At 57.0% G+C, this 18167-nt stretch overlaps 1 protein-coding gene across 3 annotated transcripts in view; it reads right to left on the reverse strand.

The window, feature by feature from the left end:
* Positions 1 to 18167, reverse strand: part of Pxb (putative Hedgehog signaling attenuator pxb) — a 171410-nt gene that overhangs the window by 12239 nt on the left and 141004 nt on the right. For all 3 annotated transcript variants that reach the window (XM_076309645.1, XM_076309646.1, XM_076309644.1), the window contains one exon: positions 3245 to 3482. In XM_076309645.1, the coding sequence (XP_076165760.1) occupies positions 3245 to 3482 (238 nt within the window). The remainder of the gene's footprint in view (positions 1 to 3244; positions 3483 to 18167) is intronic.

Below are 18167 nucleotides of genomic sequence, written 5' to 3' on the forward strand. Positions count from 1 at the left end.
GCGTCGACGAGATCGAGACCCGCCCGTTCGATGAGAACACGCTCCTCGAAGACCCGGGTTTTCGTCGCGTAGCGTCGTCATCGGTGGTTCGCGGCAATCAATGGCCCGATTGTTCAACGACGTGTCGCGACATCGATCGAACCGCGCAACGGAGTCGACAACAGGTGGATATTAAATCGCCAGACTTCCGGTGGCACGGATCGTCAATTTATTTGGTTATCCGACACCGGATGCGCGCCCGAAGCGGTGTCGTCGAAACCGACACGATCGACGCGCGAACAACGGGACGAGGACCGACCGATCGTCGATCTTCCCGCGATCTTTCCAGGAGATTCGAAGAAGAACGGTCGAAAGGATCGACCGCGACAACGCGCGAATCCTCCACCGGTGGCCAAACTCGGATACCACTGGGAGAAATAGAAAGGTGTTTCGAGCAATTAAATTACGTTCGAGGTAGATGGTCGCACCGGTCCCATTTGCGAAATTAGAGAGCTTTTTCGTTGGTGCGGCAGCTCGCCGAGGCAAACGGCGCCGGTGCACAATGGTGCGGCTGGTCGATCTTTTCCTCGATTTTTCCTAACCTCTCCTCCGGTTCTTCCCTTCGTTTCTCTCTACGTGGTCGTTTTCGCTTACGTACGCCTTTATTTGCGCGGGAAAGCCTTTCACGTTTGCCGGAGGATCTCCGAAAAACGGGCAACCGGACGTTCATTTTTCATTCCCTCAGAGAAAGTTTGAACACAGAAGTGGTTATTCCGCGGCCACGTGTATTGTGTCGGGGGACGATTGGTCCACGCGCGTCCGATACGATTTCGCGCGACTCCATCGTTATCGTTTTCTCTCTTCGTCGAGCGCGCGCAACTCCATTTTCACGAGTCCGTCATCGATCTTCCGCCCGATTCCGTTCTATCCGGCGGAGTGTTCGCTCGATCGAAATTCCGCGCGTTCGCGAAGGATACGAGGGATGCGAAGGATGGGATTGTGGACCGGGTCAATAACCACTCCTCGTCAAATTTTTCAGTAAAGTAATTTTATTTTCTCAAACTTTCCTCCCTCTTTCCTCGGTACTTCAATATACACAGGACTTTCTCTGCTTTCCCTTCTTTCTCTCGCCTCTCTTCCGTCTCGAATCTACGCGCGTTTATCTCAAACCCATCCGGGGTTTATTTACAAGACACAGGCTACCGTACCGGCTACGGTATGAGACACGATAACGACAATAAATAATAATTAATCTGCTCGATGATAATAATAATAATCATAATAATAATAATAATAATGATCGTTACCATCGTAACGATAATTACTCGAGCGTCTATATAAACGAGAAACTTAGGTCTGGTAATTCACCGTTCACGCGGGTGCACAGCTAATCTCTGACTGTCTTTTAATACTTTTATATTAATATATATTTATATGTATATATTCTCTCTCGTTCTCTCGTTCTCTCTCGTTCTCTCGTTCTCTCTCTCTCTCTCTCTCTCTCTCTCTCTCTCTCTCTCTCTCTCTCTCTCTCTCTCTCTCGCTCACCTTGCTTCTTCGCCTCGCTCTGTGTATATTATTTACAAATTTTTGCGAGTCTAATCTATTTACAACCATGGAGTGCATCTAGCTCTCGCCGTGCTCACACAATCGAAATTAATAAGGCCCCTCGCCCTCTTTTCTCGCTCCACTGGCACGCGGCCGGTTCGTCGAGCCAGTTCTCTCGCCTCTTCCCTCGTGAACGCGAGATTGTGCAAGCACGGCCGCGTAACAAAATAAATACTGACTAGTCCGCGCTAGTGTCTTCGCCTCGTCACCGATAGCGAGCAAGAGGAACTGAACCGAAAATCGTCGGGACTGATCTCGTCCGTAAGCAACGAGTAAACGAATGATCGAGATGATCGAGGTAATCGTGTCGGTTGGCACTCGATCGTGGAATGCAACGTAAAGAGCAACGAAACGCGTCGCGAGCTGCGGAGACGCTCGGAACGAAATCGAACGAACGGAACCCGAAGGAGACGATCCTCCGAGAAGAAACACCCGAGGAGCGCTGTCGCCTCGGTTTGCTCGCTGACCAACTGGAAAAGACACTAGACTACCCTACGACCTTACGATGGAACGTAACTACGACGACGAGTTTACACCGAAACGCGAGGGTCGCGAGCTCGAACGACCTTGAAACGATCGTGGCCGACGATATCACGGGATATGTGAACCGTCTCCTGTCCCCCGAACGGCTCCGAGGGTCCCGAGGACACCTGGAACCACCGGCCGGGTACAGACATCCGAGACAGGGCAGTCTCTACAAGAATATGTCGCTGGCGAACGACATGTGTCACGTGGTCTGGACGTTCAGATAGATGTCCTCGGGCTTGCTGAGGAGGCTGTGTATCTGTTGCATCGTGCAGAGCGGACACACCTCCTCCTCGGTGCCCTCGGCAACGATTCTTCTGGCCGTGCCCGGGGCCCTCCTGGAGTCCACGATGTACGAGTAACCGTCCGAGTCGAGGGAGTTCGACCTGATCGAGGACGAACGGAACAACCTCAGCGAGGAGATTCTCGTCCCGATCGCGTTATCCGGTTGACGACGATAACTCGGATCGTATCTCGCGGACTCCAGTTCCGTGTCCTTGAAGTCTATGTACGAGTACCCCTCGGAATCGACCGACGGCCTCCTGCCGTACGCTACCTCCTCCCTATGCGGAACTCTTTGGGCGGGTTGTTGGAGCTGACCGGACGAACCGACGGAACCGTGACGTTTGTCCAGGGACGATTGGAGGAGTCTGGGTCGATGGATCGGCGTGATCGGTAGCCGGGAGTCTATCGAGTAGCCGTCGCTGGGATACTTGTCGTTGGTCGGAACGATCTCCGCGTCCGGACGGCTCGGGATGCAAGGAACACCGGTCGAAGGGGTCGGAGGCAAGGGTTGTCGAGTGGTGATCAGGGCGTTCTGACTGGCCAGCAGCAGGTGACTGTTACGAAGAACGTTCCCGCCGTTCCTTAAGAGCGGACTGGACGCGGCGGTGCATCGAGGAGGCGCGTGAGTTGCTATCGAGAGCGGGACTTCCTGGGACTTGGCGAGAAGGGCTCGCGGCGTTCGATAGCCGCCTAAGACCGCCCTCGAGGGCTTGTCCTGGACGCGCAGTATCGCCCTCGGATCCCGGTAGTCGAGATAGTCGAGATGATGTGGCACGGGAGGCCGCGCACGCTGCAACTGTTGCGGCTGTCGTTCCCGCAGGTTGTGTCGCTGATCGGGATTTCGTACCTCGATCGTCGGCGCCTGGCCAGGGTGGTGGCTCGGCAGGTGATTGTGCAGCTGCGAGTGCGTCACCGCTTCCGGCAGGTCCTCGTAGAGCACACCGCCACCCCCGCTCCCGGTACCCCCGTGCGATTGTCCATCGGCCAACATTCGACTTCGGCCACCAGCCGCGGCTGCGGCCGCCGCTGCCGCCGCTCCCGCTGCGCTCTTGCACGGTAACAGGTTCTGCACTTTCCGCTTGTGTCTGCAACAAAAAGTCCAACGTCCTCGTTTAACCAACGGATATTCCTACAGGAGTACCGAGACGCGAGAAAAATCGATTCGCGTAACGGCGAACGATCGCAAATACGCGCTAATTCCGAAGAAAGCCGGAATCGGTCGATCGCATTGCGACGCTCGGAACTGGGCCGAATAAACGGAAAGAAATTGTTTACGATTTCGTTACGGCCGCGCAACGAAACTACCATCGAAAATTCCACCGGTAGCTGGACACCAGAGTTCGAGAAGCTATGTTGATATTTTACTTCGTTCCGCGCTTCGCTTTCCAGTGACTGGGAATCCCCCTGCCCGGCCCGGCCCGGTCTCTCTTTTCCGTTTTCGCTCCACCCTTGGCCTACGCTTGGTTGCCGCTCGTCGGCACACCAGATTAGTTGGGAGCTCGTTGCAATTGTTTGTTCAGACCGGCTTTGCCATAGCTGCACCCGGGAGCTTTTCTCAATGTAAACTTTAACAAATGGAGACCTGCCTTTGCCTATCGCTTCTGTGCCGGTACGACCGCGCACATATTCGCACCTTTCTCGGCCGGGATGTAGATTTCCGTAACGTTCTCGGAGTTTTGGTCAAAGTTCTCCGCGCACGGGAAACGATCCTCGGATCGAAATTCGTACCGGGATATACGCCTGGCTCGTCCCGGTTCTTCGAAACGAAACGCGAGAACACGTTTAAATTCAACCGGAGTCGTCTCTTGGAGCGAGGCGGACGCTGACGCAAATATCAATCGAACCGGTGCCCGAGCAGAGATTTCTCTCCGTGGAAACATCTACCTCTACCTCTAGCTTTTCTACGGAAAGAAAGCTCTGCTCGGACCGCGCGACGGAGGGCAAAGTTTGGACGACCCGAGGGAAGGTGGCGATAAAATGTCCCCGATGAACGATACAGAAACCTTCGGCGGCACGATAATTCACTCGGTGGGTCGGAGGAAGACCGGACAAATTTTCCTCGCCGTTAAAAAGACAAGACGGAGGAATTTCTCGTTAAGGATAGCTCTATTACAGTGGGAACAGGTAGATCTCGGTTCCATCCACGTCCCCGCGGAAAGTTCTCGGTGGAAGGTAGAACGTGGAAGAAGCACGATTTGCGGTACGCCGTCAATCTCGCCTTCCATCTTTCGAGGTGTACCCGTGTACACGAGCAGAGAGCCGGCTCACGGACGAACCGCGGCTACGTCTACGCCTTCCCTCGGTACGCCGCTCGGCAAAGTAGTTTACCCTTCAAGTTTTAATTATCTAATTAACTCCGGCAGTTCGATAATATTTGCCTGTGTAATTAAACCGCCAACTAAGGTTAACAACTTGCGGTGCACTTCCAATAGTAGGTCGTCGAGGTGAATGGCTGAGGGGAACGAGAACTCGATATCTGTGTGTATTATGCGAACGGATCGGGGATCTCGCGAATATAACGAGGGAATTAATTTGCCGCAACCGAGTCGGCGCTCGGTTCGTAGCGATTTTTCGGCAAACACGGCCAGATTGAAACAATATCTTCGATTAGCTCCGAGCGTTCGTTCGCTCGAGACGTCCATGGTACGGGAATGCCGCGTCCAAGTATCGAGGTTCCCTTAATTTCCCGTCTCGCCAATTAGTCGCTTCCCCCGACGTCTGAAATTTCGGTCTCGATACGAGCCGCGATGGTTACCCCGTCCCGTGTAATGAAACGCAAAGACGAAGGGAAACGAGATTAGTTCGAGAGGTGGTCGGTCTCGGAAAGATTATCCCGGTAGCGGGCAAAGAGCCAGTTACATCGTAAAACAGGAAGCAAAAGCTGTTAAACGGGGAGCAGCCGCAGAGACACGAGCTCTGGTTTCGAGGAACTCGCGGACGTTACCCCCGATATAGGTTCCTCGGGTTTCACGGGCCACGGTCAGAGCACCGAAACCATCGCGTCGGATTCGCGCCGAGCGGAGTTTCGCCCGAGACGCGAACGCAAACTGGACACGTGCCTCCTCTACCAGCAAGATTTCAATTTGCCTAATGCTCGTCGTCCGTCGAGCGTAGCGCGCGACCACACTTAGCGGTGCTCTTAGCGCACGGCGAGCCTCGACGCGCTCTCTTCTCGCTGCACGCGAAAATCCGATTCGGAGCGAAACGCAAAGACGACGATCCTTATCGTTTCCCCTCTCTCCCGCGCCCGCCTCTCGAATTGAATCTTCGAGATTTACGCGACCCTCGAGAAACGAGGAGATCGTTGAAACGGTTGTCAACGGTATCGCGTGCGGTTTCAACGTTACACCGGGTATCAAAGGAACGCGTAAACTCTGCCGTTCGACGAATCGTAGCGAGCCCTGGGAAAGCTCGTAAAGCGCGCATCGCGGGAGAAACACTGGGCCGCCGAATGCACCTGGAACGGGCTAGTCGCGTTCGCGTTCGCGTTCGCGTTCGCGATCGCGCACCCGTGCTAAACACGGTATCGCGAGCTTGCGGTCGTATAACGGATCGTAAAGCGCTTTGTGGACCGGCGACCCTTCGAGCACCGGTACGCGCTTTCGTCGAAGGGTTTCTCTGTCCCCCGGCGAGCGCGTTCGTTCGTTATTGTTTCGCGGATCGCGGGAAAATAGGTCGGAAAAATGTTAAAAGAAAGGCTCGCTCGTCCCGATCTCTCTCGGCTGGAGAATTCGCGATCGCGAATCGCGCGTCGCGTTGGATCGGTTCCAGGTCTTCCGGCTCGCATTCAAGGACTCAGCGCGATTCACGAGGTTCGTTATGGCGTGCGATCCGCTGATGGAAATTCACGATGGCGCAGCAATTAGTAGTCGGGATTGAATATCAGGACGTCGGGGCTATACAAGACGGGCCAAGTTCTCGTCGGTTTCTCCCTCCGGGGGCATCGAAAGCCCGTGCCGGGATTGCTCGTGATGGATTTCGACCAGTCGTGCGCTCGCCGCCTAACAGCCTCCGCGGAAACAGACGGAAACTTCCGGTCGCTCCTAATCAAACCCATTCCGGGCAGCAACCACGCGCCTAGAACGGACAGCTCCTGGCTTTTGTCCCCTCTGGGTTGTTCTCTGCTCTATATTCGTCCACGGATATCGTAATGATTTTTCATTAAGGTCGACGTCTGTCCCCCTCCAACGTTCGCTCTCCTCGTTGGTCCCTCCTTCCACGGCGCTGTGCAGCCTCTCGCAGCGAGACGTTCCATCTCCTGTCTCCTAATGGATTTCATTTAGTCACGACGGGAACCCGGCCGGAGAGGAGTTCTCCGGGCGAGAAAACTCCGTCGTCGTCGTCGTCGTCGTCGTCGTCGTCGTCGGCCGCGACGAAGAAAGAATCGATGCGGCAGGAAATTGTCGGTGGCAGCGACGCGGACCCGCGATGACGATAGCTCGTCGACGGGTAACGAAGACGCGTGCAATGGCCTCTTTCCGTCCCTACCCCGGCTCGATCCATTCTTCGGACGAGCGAGGCGAAGCGAATTCGCTCTCGCTAAACTCTGAATAGGTCATTTAAGCCGAGCTTTTAACTCGAGCCGAATTAACTGCCTTTTCTGTTTCTATCTGGGCTCGGCGCGTGCAGCCACTCGCCCCCCGCCACCCGGATTCGGTCGCTTTCACGACCCGACTGCTGCTCGTCCGGATTATGCGCCCCGTGTACCTACTCTGGAACACGCCGAGCGCCCTCGTGCATCATCGCGAGTCCTAGTCACCCGCAGACCTTCTCGACGATCGCGAAACGAACAAGGGGAGAGGCAGGCGTTCTCCGGGCGAACCATATCGACGATTCACGTTACCGTTCTTTGCAAGCTTTCGGTTCCGTCCACCCTCGATCGAAGCTCGGGATACGTTCTCGGAATTTCGAAGCGCTTTTAATCGCGACGGACGCATCGCGGCCCGTTAAGAACCCCCGAAAACTGCCGTCGGAATATTTAGAAGCGTATTAAGGGTGTTCTAGCCCGCGAGTCGACCGAAACGCCCAAGTTCGCGTACACGGAACCCGGCACCGGAAGCACGAACCGGTTACAGCCGCCTCCGTACCCGGTATATAACCTCGCGCCGACAAGCGCATCGGATTTTGAAGTTTACTTGCCGCTGGAGTTTCTCGTAAGCTTCTCGAAACTACAAATTTTGCATATCAATGCGCGTGGGTACACCCAGCCTGTCGACTCGATAAACGACTTTCCACCCTTACCTCCCCGCTCCGGCCCCTTTCACCTACCGTAACCCGTGGGATTCTCTATTCCTCCACCCCGTCGGTAATATCGTCGCATTTCCACCCTTGTATTCGCGGATATACAGCCAGTCCCGCCTCTTGCTCGAACCGAAGAGGGAGCGTGTATTTGTTCGGACGAGACTGTGCAGGAAAGATGTCGCTTCCTGGGTAGGAAATCGAGCCAAAGCGACCGAGTCGAGTACCCACGTATTTAAAGCACGCAGCCCTCCGGTCGTAAAAGGTGTCTTCGAAGCCCTCGGAACCCTGCTCGGCTGCTACTTAAAATTTTCATAACCCGAGCGAGTCGCTCGAGTTTTCAAACTCGGTCGATCTTGCACGGATCGTTGAAAGACGGTCACACCGTATCGTTCGATACCGAGCCGAACGGTGATCCATCTTTCCGAGTAACGCGCATGCATCCCGCTGCTCGTTTATCTCGGTCCGCGAGTAGTCGCGCGCAACCAAATCCATCCCCCGCGTCCAAGTCGTACGAGCAGGGGGATATTGTTTTGCCGCTATCGCCACGCTCGTAGGTGGGTGGTACACGCTTATCGGGAAGGGTTACCACGGTCGAGGCATTATTCCTATCCGGTCAAGTGACCTCCCACGCGGTGGTTATCGGCGAGGAACCGACCCGGGCGCCGTTCGTCGCTCGCCCTCGCTCGCCTCGTAGTTATCCATGCATGGTCGACCCCTTGTAGATACAGGACGCGTCGAGCAACGACCCGAGCCGTGTTTTCTTCCGCGATTTCGGGGATAACGGGGGAATAAAGGTCCCCGCGAAATCGCGAGTACAATTACGCCGGCCGCTATCCACCGTGAGCCCGAACAACCGCGTTTCGATTCGCAAACGCGTCCTACCTCCTCGGTGGACGAACGCGAGTTTTTCTCGGTGGTTTCCGAGTTCTCGAGGGGCGTGGCGGATGCTACTTAATATTTAACGGCGCGACGCGTCGACACGAAAATCCGTGGTCGTCGATACTCGGGGCACGCGGGAACAAGGGGGACGCGAAACCGATGAAAGTCTAAAGAGAGGAAAGTAATCTCGACCCGGTGTACACAGATGCGTACCTAGGTGTGCGCACGTGCCACCGCCACCGCCACCACCACCGCCACCACCGCCGCCGCGGCGCCGGCGCCGCTTGATTGAAACACCGCGGATATTTAAATTGCGAAAGTTTACGAATAAATTTGTGGCGTCGGGCCGCTTCTCGCCAGAGTTCGCCCTTCTTTTTTGGGATTTACCTAATGAGCTGCCGCGGCTACCCGAACAAACACAGCCGGCGCGGTTTCCGGTTCGCGCCGTTGAGAAACGCAGATCGTTCTTTTATCGCTTCGCGTTGCGATCGAGCACCGATGGTCGCTCGTTCGTGACTTTAATTTTCGCGGCGAGCTCGGAGCTCCGCCGACGAATCGCGTTTCTCGACGCGAACTCGCGCAGCCTCCTCCCGAACGGGTATCGGGCGATCGGTTTTATCGGCGATTCGATCGGCGGCCGGAGAGACACCGAATCCGAATCCCCGAGCGACGCGAGCAAGAAACTTGGTCGTCTACGACTAATCCGATACCGGGCCCGTGGATACGCGGATTCGAGGACTATCGGAGATCTGGCGCGGAACAGCGGTAGAAGTCGGCAGAGGCGGGAAGCGAGATAGTTCGGGGAGAACCGAACGTTTGGGGACGGCACTAAGAGAGCTACGAGACGGAGGGCTCGGGGTTGGTAAGTGAAACGGAGCTTGATTAACCAGCCATCCGACCGAGCCTCCGCCTCGAGTGGAGGTCGAAACACGATGGAAGCGAGCGCCGTAATGACCTCAAAGGTGCTTGGATTCGCGTGGAAGGTGTGCAGTCGCGTCAGACGTCGTCTCTGGAGTTGCACAGTGTCCCTCGAGTGGTGCCCACTTGGCGCAACGGAGCGTATTGTGCATTACCGGAGGATAGGCACGTAGACGAACCGGAGGATCCTTTGACGTAGGGTATTAACGTCGTTTCGAGAGCCACTGGGCTCCTTCGGATAGTTACGCTCGACCAGAAGGACGCGGCCGAATCCTCTGGTTGTTCTTCCCTTCGAGTAACCGATCCTTTGAGAGCCGTACCTGCGGGGGTGTTGCGAACCGTTTCGTCGATCGCGAATCGTTCGTCGAGGAGACGCTTAAAAAATTCGAACCTCCTCTCGAGGAGGAGCACCGAACGGGATGTCGGTGTTTGTCGCGGCTAAAAGCATCGCCAATATCGCGCGGATACACGGTATCGGATATCGTTGCGTCCTCCGGTGTCCGATTACCGTTTACGTCTCGAAGGAGCATCGTCCTCCGATTTCGAAGGATAACACGGATCTTCCGTAGCTTCGGACGAAGATTGCCGTCCGTAGGTACGGACCGTTTCCCCTTTGGCTTTCCGTCTCTCGTGCTCTCTTCTCCCCGTTCGGCGATCGACGCGAGTCGCTCGACGGGGGAGAGCTCGGTCGCAAATAGAAGGATTTCCACGGAATAGCCGCAATTTCAAGGACAGTCGGTTCGCGAGATGGAATCGCGTCGGGAAGATCGATCCGGGCCTCGATTCCTCCCCGTTCGTTTTTCGATCTCTGGGCGGAGTCCGGTGGCACCGATGGTGCCGTTGACGCGGACCATCGTCGAGGGCCTCGGAATCGCGAACGCGGGAAAGGAAATTAATAAAAATCCAGCTATCGCGTATCGACGAGCGGCCGTCGATTTTCATTCCGGTGACTTCCGTGGATTTTCACCGGGAGCGATTCAATCCCCGTGTCTGCTCGGATGTGGGTCAAGGGTCGAGCGGTTCGCTGGAAGGGAATTCGCATTTCAGGAGCATCACGTTGACGTCCTGGCAGACTTTAATCGCATCCGCAGCGTACGTTCAGCGGGCTGTCACTCGTCAGGCTCGAGCCTCGAATTCGATTTGCTCGGCCATCGGTCTCGCTCTCTCCGCCCGGGGATCGCCGATCTCCGTCTTTGTCTCTCCCCGGCCCTCTGGCCCGTTTCTCCGCTGAATATTCAGAAGGCGTCCCGTTCGATAGATGGCACGGCAGCCCGATAAAAAGGGGAAAAATCGGAAAGGAGAAAGGACGAGGAAACCGGAGGCGGCTCGAGGAGCGGGTATTATGCTCGGGAGGACGAGGAAATTAGCTCTCGCCAGTTTTAATATCCGTTTTATTTTATTTCGCGCGAGGGGACGGTCCAACGGAGCCGTTCCTCGACGCCTCGCGTATACGCGGAGACGGCAAGGATCGCGCGAGAGGGGATACAAGATCGACCGACCAATTTCCTACGCAACGATTATTTTCCGCGGCGGAGAAATTTAATTTTCGCATTTTCCGAACTCCGGGGCTCACCTCGCCGGCATCGTAATTCGAGACGGTATCGGTCGAGCTCGAAAGACCGGCGCCCGTTTTATCGGGGCTTATCGCTTAATTAGAATTTTTCGTCGCGCGCGCAACGTAAATCCTCTCCGACGTTCGCAGCCGTGAACTTGCTCTCTTCGATTCGAGAGCAAAGGAGCCGGAGGGTCCCGAGGCCAGCGAGATGGAAATTCTCCGAGCGGATGCCGGTTCGCGGAGCCGCCCTTGCTCTTTATCCCCGGACGTAAATTCGTTAAATGAATTTAACAGACGTCGAGGAGGACCCCGCTGTCTGCCTGGCTGGCTCTCGACGTCGTTTCGGTCGCTTGTATTTCTTGAGATTACTAAATAGACCGTAACGGAGGGGTGGGAGAGGGTGTTAGACGCGCAGCAAGAGGGAACTAAATCACCTCTAAACGATCCTCCCTCTTCGTCACTCGCGCGTCCTCCGTCCCGGCCGCTCCGAATGACGATCTCCTTCGAAACGGGGTCAGGTACGCTGCCCGTATTCTCATTATTGCTACGCGAGGGAATAATTAAGCCGAGAAGAGATTAAGAGGTTCGCGAGCGTCGGCCATCGTCGCCTCCCCCGACTCGTCCCTCCAATTTTTCCCTCCGCGACTCTCTCCAAGGAATCGATCTCGCGCGGTACCTTCGAAAATCATCGGAGAACGATCTCGCGCGTACCGGAAACTTCTCGTGATTCCCAGTTTTTCCGAGAGAGGCTGCGCGAAACTCGACGAACGGTGCATCGACGAGAAGCAACCTTCGCCTCGCGGAGAACGTTCAACCGAGTCTGTATTCGATTTTCCTTCCTATCTCGCCTCGGTGCCACGAGTAGTTAGCATAATTCTGTTTACGAAACTCCGCGAACTCTCCGACGTTGCCTTTGCTATTTTTTTCACCGTGCCCGGTTGTTCTCTCCGTTTGGTCGTTCCTCGCGGTAACTCCTCTCCTCTTTCTCCTCTGTCCGTTTCCTCCGTGAAACGCACCGGCAGGAGCTACGAACGCGACCAACGGGGACTATTTCTATTCCGCGATCACCGCCAATGAGCCGTAATTATCGGTGTAATCGAATTCCGTTCGAAACAGCGGGCGTCGAATATTAATTCGACCAACGACTCGCCGAAGAGTCGGTGCCGTCGAATTTCCATTTGTCGCGTTGCCGCGGTCACCGCGGATGCAGGCGCGCGCGACAAATGGAAATTTTCCTATGGTTTCTGCGACCGATAATTGCCGTTAACCGACGTTCTCCGCAGCGAATCGAAATTAAACGAATCGGTCGTCGACGGTACCGAAACTACTGCTTTGCGGATTATCAACGTTCGAGGTGCAATTTCCTACGAGGGCGGACGATCGCTTTCGAACGAATTTCGCGAGCCGTTCGTTCGGGCTGTAGGATCGCCGCGTAGGGTTCGATAACCGAAGGAATTCGACGCTTCCGGAAGACGGTCGCGCCGCGATGCGGGCCGACAGACGTCCGGCGCATCGCGTCGGCAGCCATGAATTCACCGCGGCCCGCAGAGAGAACAGAGCCGAAATTGCCGGCGATACGCCAATAATTCGCGAAATGCAATTGCGCAGCGAAGGGGGGCCGATATGCAGGTGGTCCTTGTCCGCAGGATGGACTCTGCGGTCCGGGAAGATCCGCTCTCGGATCCGCCTCGGTTGCATCGTTCCCCCGAGTGCGGTTCGCATACTCGACATAACATAACCGACGTAACGTCGCATTAGCTCGCGCGCGCACGGCCGCCCGCTACGCCCGCTCGCCCGCTCGCCCGCTCGCCCGCGCGAGCGCGACGTCGGCTCCTATTAACGCGCGGGAGAACCTCGGGTGCATTAACCGTGCTACGCGAACCGAGCGTGCACTCCGCCAGATACGCGTACAGAGAAATACCATCGAGTCTCGCAGGTGCATCGATGCGCTTACAGTTTCCTCGCCGCGCGTACCCCATCCACTTGGCTCGGGTATCCCTGGACCCTGCGTATGAATATGGATACCCGCCGGGACTGATCGCGGCGCGCCAATCCACCCGTGTATCTTCCCGTTGTTCGTATTTGTCGCTCGCTTCGGCAACGCTACGGCGGAGGATACCCGGCGTTAATTACTTTCCGACGTTACCGAGAGACGAGCACTCGAACGGAATTGTCTCGCCCGCGCGACGTTTCTCGTTTCTGATTGGAGGGGCTCTACGCGGTCGTTGGAATTTCAATGAACGCCGCGCCGCGCCACACCGCGCCACACCGCGCCGCGACGCGACGCGCCGTACCGCTGCTGCGGCTCGAATGGAAAATGGTACACACTCGGCGCAGGATTGCGCGTTCAACCGGAACGTTCGTTTTCGCAAGAAACCAGAGACATCCTTCTCGCGCGAAATCGCGATACCGATGTAGACACCGAGACGATAATTCCGGTTTTTGTCGCGGCGCGGTATGTGGGTCGGTCGGCAACTTTCTCGCAGGAAGAGTTCCTCCTCGGTGCGGCTCTGGAGGTTTTTCCGCGGGTTGTACCGCGCGGGCGCGGGAGCGGGAGCGGGCGGCCGTTGACGCGATATTCTTTCCCCAATTACGAGCCGCGAAACCCGGGGACAAAAAGCCCGGCGGGTGAACGACCGTCCGCGCGCGAAAGCGTCGAGTACACGAATGAAAACGTAACGAGGCGGGTGTGCACAGCCAGCGGTGAATGGGAGAGGGAGCGCGCGTCTAACGGGCCCGCGAGAATCACAGGTGCGCGGAATAAACGAGACACCGGAGAGAGAGAGAGACGACGACGGCGACGACGACGACGACGACGCCGTGCACACACGCGCGAGCGCGTCAATTTTGGCCCGACGAGCCAACGACGACGAATCCGCGCACGCGGACACGACCGTTTATGCACGTGCAGTCGCCTCGATGCCCTTTGCAAACGAGAAACGCCGAGAATCGGAAAGCAGGGATCGCGTTGCGTGCCGGGAGTTGCGAAACCCGAGGGTTGCTGCGCCTCCGTACCCGTGCTACGGGCTTGCGCGGGAGGAGACAATGACGATGACGTAATTATAGCCAGTTAGGGTAATATTCCCGGCTGCGAAACTGCAATGGAACGGGATTAGAACGACCCTGTCGTCCGGCGCGCGCTTTGTGCCCTCAGGGATTCTCAAACGGATCCGCGAGCCTCGAGCTCGCGCACCGCGGCTCGAAAACGCGCGCGAACCTTACCGAATCTGGCTCTTCGAGAGCCACTCGTTTCCCCCTCGAGATCGATGCGTTCGTCGGCTCTCGTTCGACCGCGTTTCCGACTCTCTCGATCCGATCGGCGGCTTTCCTCGTTTGAGAAGCACTGCTCGTTCGGATGTATCGCCGCTAGAGCGGAATTACGTCTACGCGCGGTACCACCGTGGAGAAGCATCCGACCGGTAGACCAGAGCTACGGTTACAGAGGGACGGGAATGCACGGTGCACCGCGGCTCGAGCAGCCGGCGTAAGGTGCATCGTTCCGGGGAACGGGATCCGGCCGTGGTGCACCGTCATAGGTGGCCCGCAAAACCAGCTTCGCGCGAATTAGGCCGACACCGTCGTAATTGAATCGAACCGCACACTTCCACCGAGCTGGTCCTGTCCCTCGATTCCCCTGGAACGAGCGGTGAACGTCGCGCGCTCTCGCCAACGGATGTCGAACGATTCCGCGATACCGATATCGTCTTATCGCGCGAGGGAGGTCCGATGGTAGCGCATCTGTTGCGCAACGACCCAATCTCGGTTTACGAGGTTTCGCGGACCGAACCGCGAGACTTGTTTCATCGCGACGCTGCGCGGTACGACGCGGAACGTTGGCCCGCGACGCGCGTTTCGGTCGAGGTTACGATCCGTAGATAGGCCCGGGGAAGAGTCTCGACGGTCCGATCGCGGCGATGAACGAAACGAGCGGAGACGTTTATTCGCGGACGATCGATTCGCGTCGTAAACTCGTCGATTCCCCTCGAATCGATGGACGTCCGCGAACCGGGTGGAAGGAACGCCGGAAAGGAGTCACGGAGCACCCGAAAGCGATTATACCGCTCGCAGCTCGCGTCTGGAGACCGACGAGCCATTCAAGGGATCGCAACTTTCCACGACAACCGGTTGAATCCGCGTCACCCACACGCGCGGACGGAAATCTGGCGGGTGTCTCCGACGTCTGGGACGACCCGAAGCGCCCATCCTCGAGAGCGACACTCTCGCCGCGTTGAATGCTGCCTCTCCTGACGGCCTGTCATCACCAATTATAACCCATTCAGGGCTGCCACGGGTTAAATTACCCATAGACCAGCGCTTCCCCTCTCGGTATCTGCCGCTACGTATACAGAAACAACGAGCACGATTCACCGCCGCGTACCCCCCCTTGTGCCGTGCCGTCTCTCCCCGAACGGTGCGCCTCGCTCGGCGAACACCCCCCCGTACGAAATTATCCCGTGACGGATGCGCGAGGTGCAACTGCACGTATGCGCTTCCGGTGGCTACCGTCCACGGTGTCTAATGGCCCCGGAGAACGGGTCACAATGGGCCCTTGATTACGCCCGACTCCGGGGACGCGCGGTTTAAAACAAACGTAAGTGAAAAAGCCGACTCCTCCCGTAGGAGGCCGGGACCGCGCCACGGGGGATCGGGGCTGTGTTTGAAGTGCGATCGGAAAGCGCCGCGACGCTAATTCCCGGGTAAATACCGGGAAAAACGAGACCGTCGACCGTTTCGAGGCCGACCGGAGGATTTTCGTCTTCCCTCGATCACCGAGCGTCCTTCCATCGAACGCCGACCGTCCAGCCTCTACGGGGCTTCGTCCGGGGCTCGACCGGCTTTCCGCTCGCTCGAGGAGGATCCTCGCGAAACGACCCTCGCGCGAATAAATCGTTTCCGCTCCTCTTCCGACCCTCTCGCGCCGGATTTTAATCCCCGTGGTCTCGCTGCTCGATTTTTCCTTTCCCCTCGTCGCGATGGAAAAATAATTCGGATCTCGTAGCAAATTATCGGCGAACGGTCGCCCGACCCTGCAACGCGATTTACACCGCGAGGAGGGTGCACGTACACGCGCGCGCGCCACAGATTTAATTCTTACCGCTCCGGGGGTCCTTTAACAACGGCTCCTGCGACTTTCTCTCCGTTTCTCGCGTCGGCTGTATTCCCCGGTAATATCCGTAAGTGCATCCCGCGATTTTCTTGCACGTGCACTTCTTACCAATGACTCTGCCGCGGAACGGAAACGGGCTACGAAAAGAGAGCGAGAAACAGAGACGACGGTACATTTTCCGAGACACCCGAGGCGCAGCGTTAACAAGCAATGACTGCAACGACGCCATCGTCGACCGAGACGACGACGACGACGACGACGACGACGAAGACGACGAAGACGAGCACACAGCGGCGAGATCCAGCGCCCGAGTACACCGAGTAAGGCCAGACGCCGGCCACTCTACATAATTGCTAGCTATTGTACGGTGTGTGCGCCTCCCAACCCCCGTACACCGCTCGTTCCGCGAACCCCGTGGCGTTTCCCGAGGCGCGGATACTTTTTACCGCAGCTCGCGACACCCCTGCCGAGCACCGACGCCCAACGTCCTTCATCGAAATCGGACCTCCGCTCCAACCAGCCCGAACCGATTCTCCGATTTCTTCCCAAAGAAATTTCTCACGATTCGCGAAACAATTTCGATCGTCTCGAGATCCGGTCGACGAGAGGTTCGACGACCTCGTAATCGGATTTTCGCGAAAGAAACGCGCGTCGGCGGGAGCGAGAGGCGGAAAGAGCGATCGGTCGTTTGCCAAACGAAATAATCAAAGTTCGTTCGTCGGTCGTTCGCGTACGATCTCGGAGCGCGTCGAGGCCGCGGGGGGCGGAGGTGCGAGAAGACGAGACGCGGGAACAGTCTCGTCGGCGGGTGAACGCAAGGAGGACGAGACAGAGGGGGTGGGTGTGGGTGGGGGTGGAAGCGAAGTGCTCGTGCAATGCAGATCGTTAAAGCATCCCCCGTTGCGCCGGTGACCCGAATGTGGCTTACGGAGACAAAGTGCGGGCCAGAAAGGTGGCGGGAAATACAGAAAGGAAAAAGGAAGAGGAAACGGACTGGGAGAGGCAACGGCGAGTGGCTCGTTCGCTTCCTCCCTCTCGCAATTCCCTGTTTCCCGTTTACATCGTCTCGAATCTGTGCCGCGGCAAGTGGAACGTAAGTAATGCCACCCCCTGGCCCTCCGGTGGAACTGGAAAATATCGTCGAACGGGGCATTTCCCCGAGTCCTCTCGTTCTTTCTTTTTCCCAAGCTTTCGTTTCGTTTATTTCCGTCCGCGCGCGGCAATTCTTCGGAATATCCCCGCGACGTTTATCGTTATTGCACCCGCGACCGGGCGCGCGCCTTTTCCGGCCCCGGGAAATCAAAGACTCGAATTAACGAGTACCCTCCTCCGCCCCGCTCCCCCTCTCTCTCGCCTACGCGCGAGAAACTCCCACGGTTCCCCGAGTGCTTTTTCCCCTTGCCGCGAACCAGCTCCCGTTAAATCCGATTCCCGACACCGTTATCCTCGCGGCTCGATGCCTCCTCGGTGACGATCGTTCCGACGATTCTACGCGGACCGCGGACGGGCCGCGAGAGTTACCGCGTTCTCGAGCTCGAACGGAGAAAACTCGAAAGAAAATGGTAAAAAGAGAGTCGTCTCCGTTCTCGAGCCCGCTCCGACCAACTTCTCGAGAGGCTCGGCTAAACGGAACGCGACGTACGTCTCGTTCGAGAAGAATTCGATCCGAGCCGCGCAAAGTGTCGGATCGGCGTTTAAAGCGGTCGATATTGCGCCTGCTGGCCGGCGTGTTTTCATCCACGAGCTTTTACGCGCACACACACGCGCGGGCATACCCGTTACGCGCGGTTTCGCGAAATTCCGAGTCCATTCAGCGCACCGGCGCGTCTACGCGGAACAGTGGGAACTCAAACGCTTCTGTCTAGACGTAGTTTCGACTCGTGAGGGGATAGTTGCCATGGAGAGGAGCGAAAGAACGGCCGATAGCCGGGTTCCAGGTGAAATGGAGAAAAATATAGGTTAGATTAGGCGAAGAGCTATTGCAGGGAACCGTGTAGCATCGAGGGTGCCGGTTAAATAAGGGCTGCGGGATCGCTTTACCTCGTCCCCCCCGCCTGCCCTGGTGTTTCC

This window comes from Ptiloglossa arizonensis, chromosome 4 (assembly GCF_051014685.1).
Source record: "Ptiloglossa arizonensis isolate GNS036 chromosome 4, iyPtiAriz1_principal, whole genome shotgun sequence".
NCBI classification, from domain to species: Eukaryota; Metazoa; Arthropoda; class Insecta; order Hymenoptera; family Colletidae; genus Ptiloglossa; species Ptiloglossa arizonensis.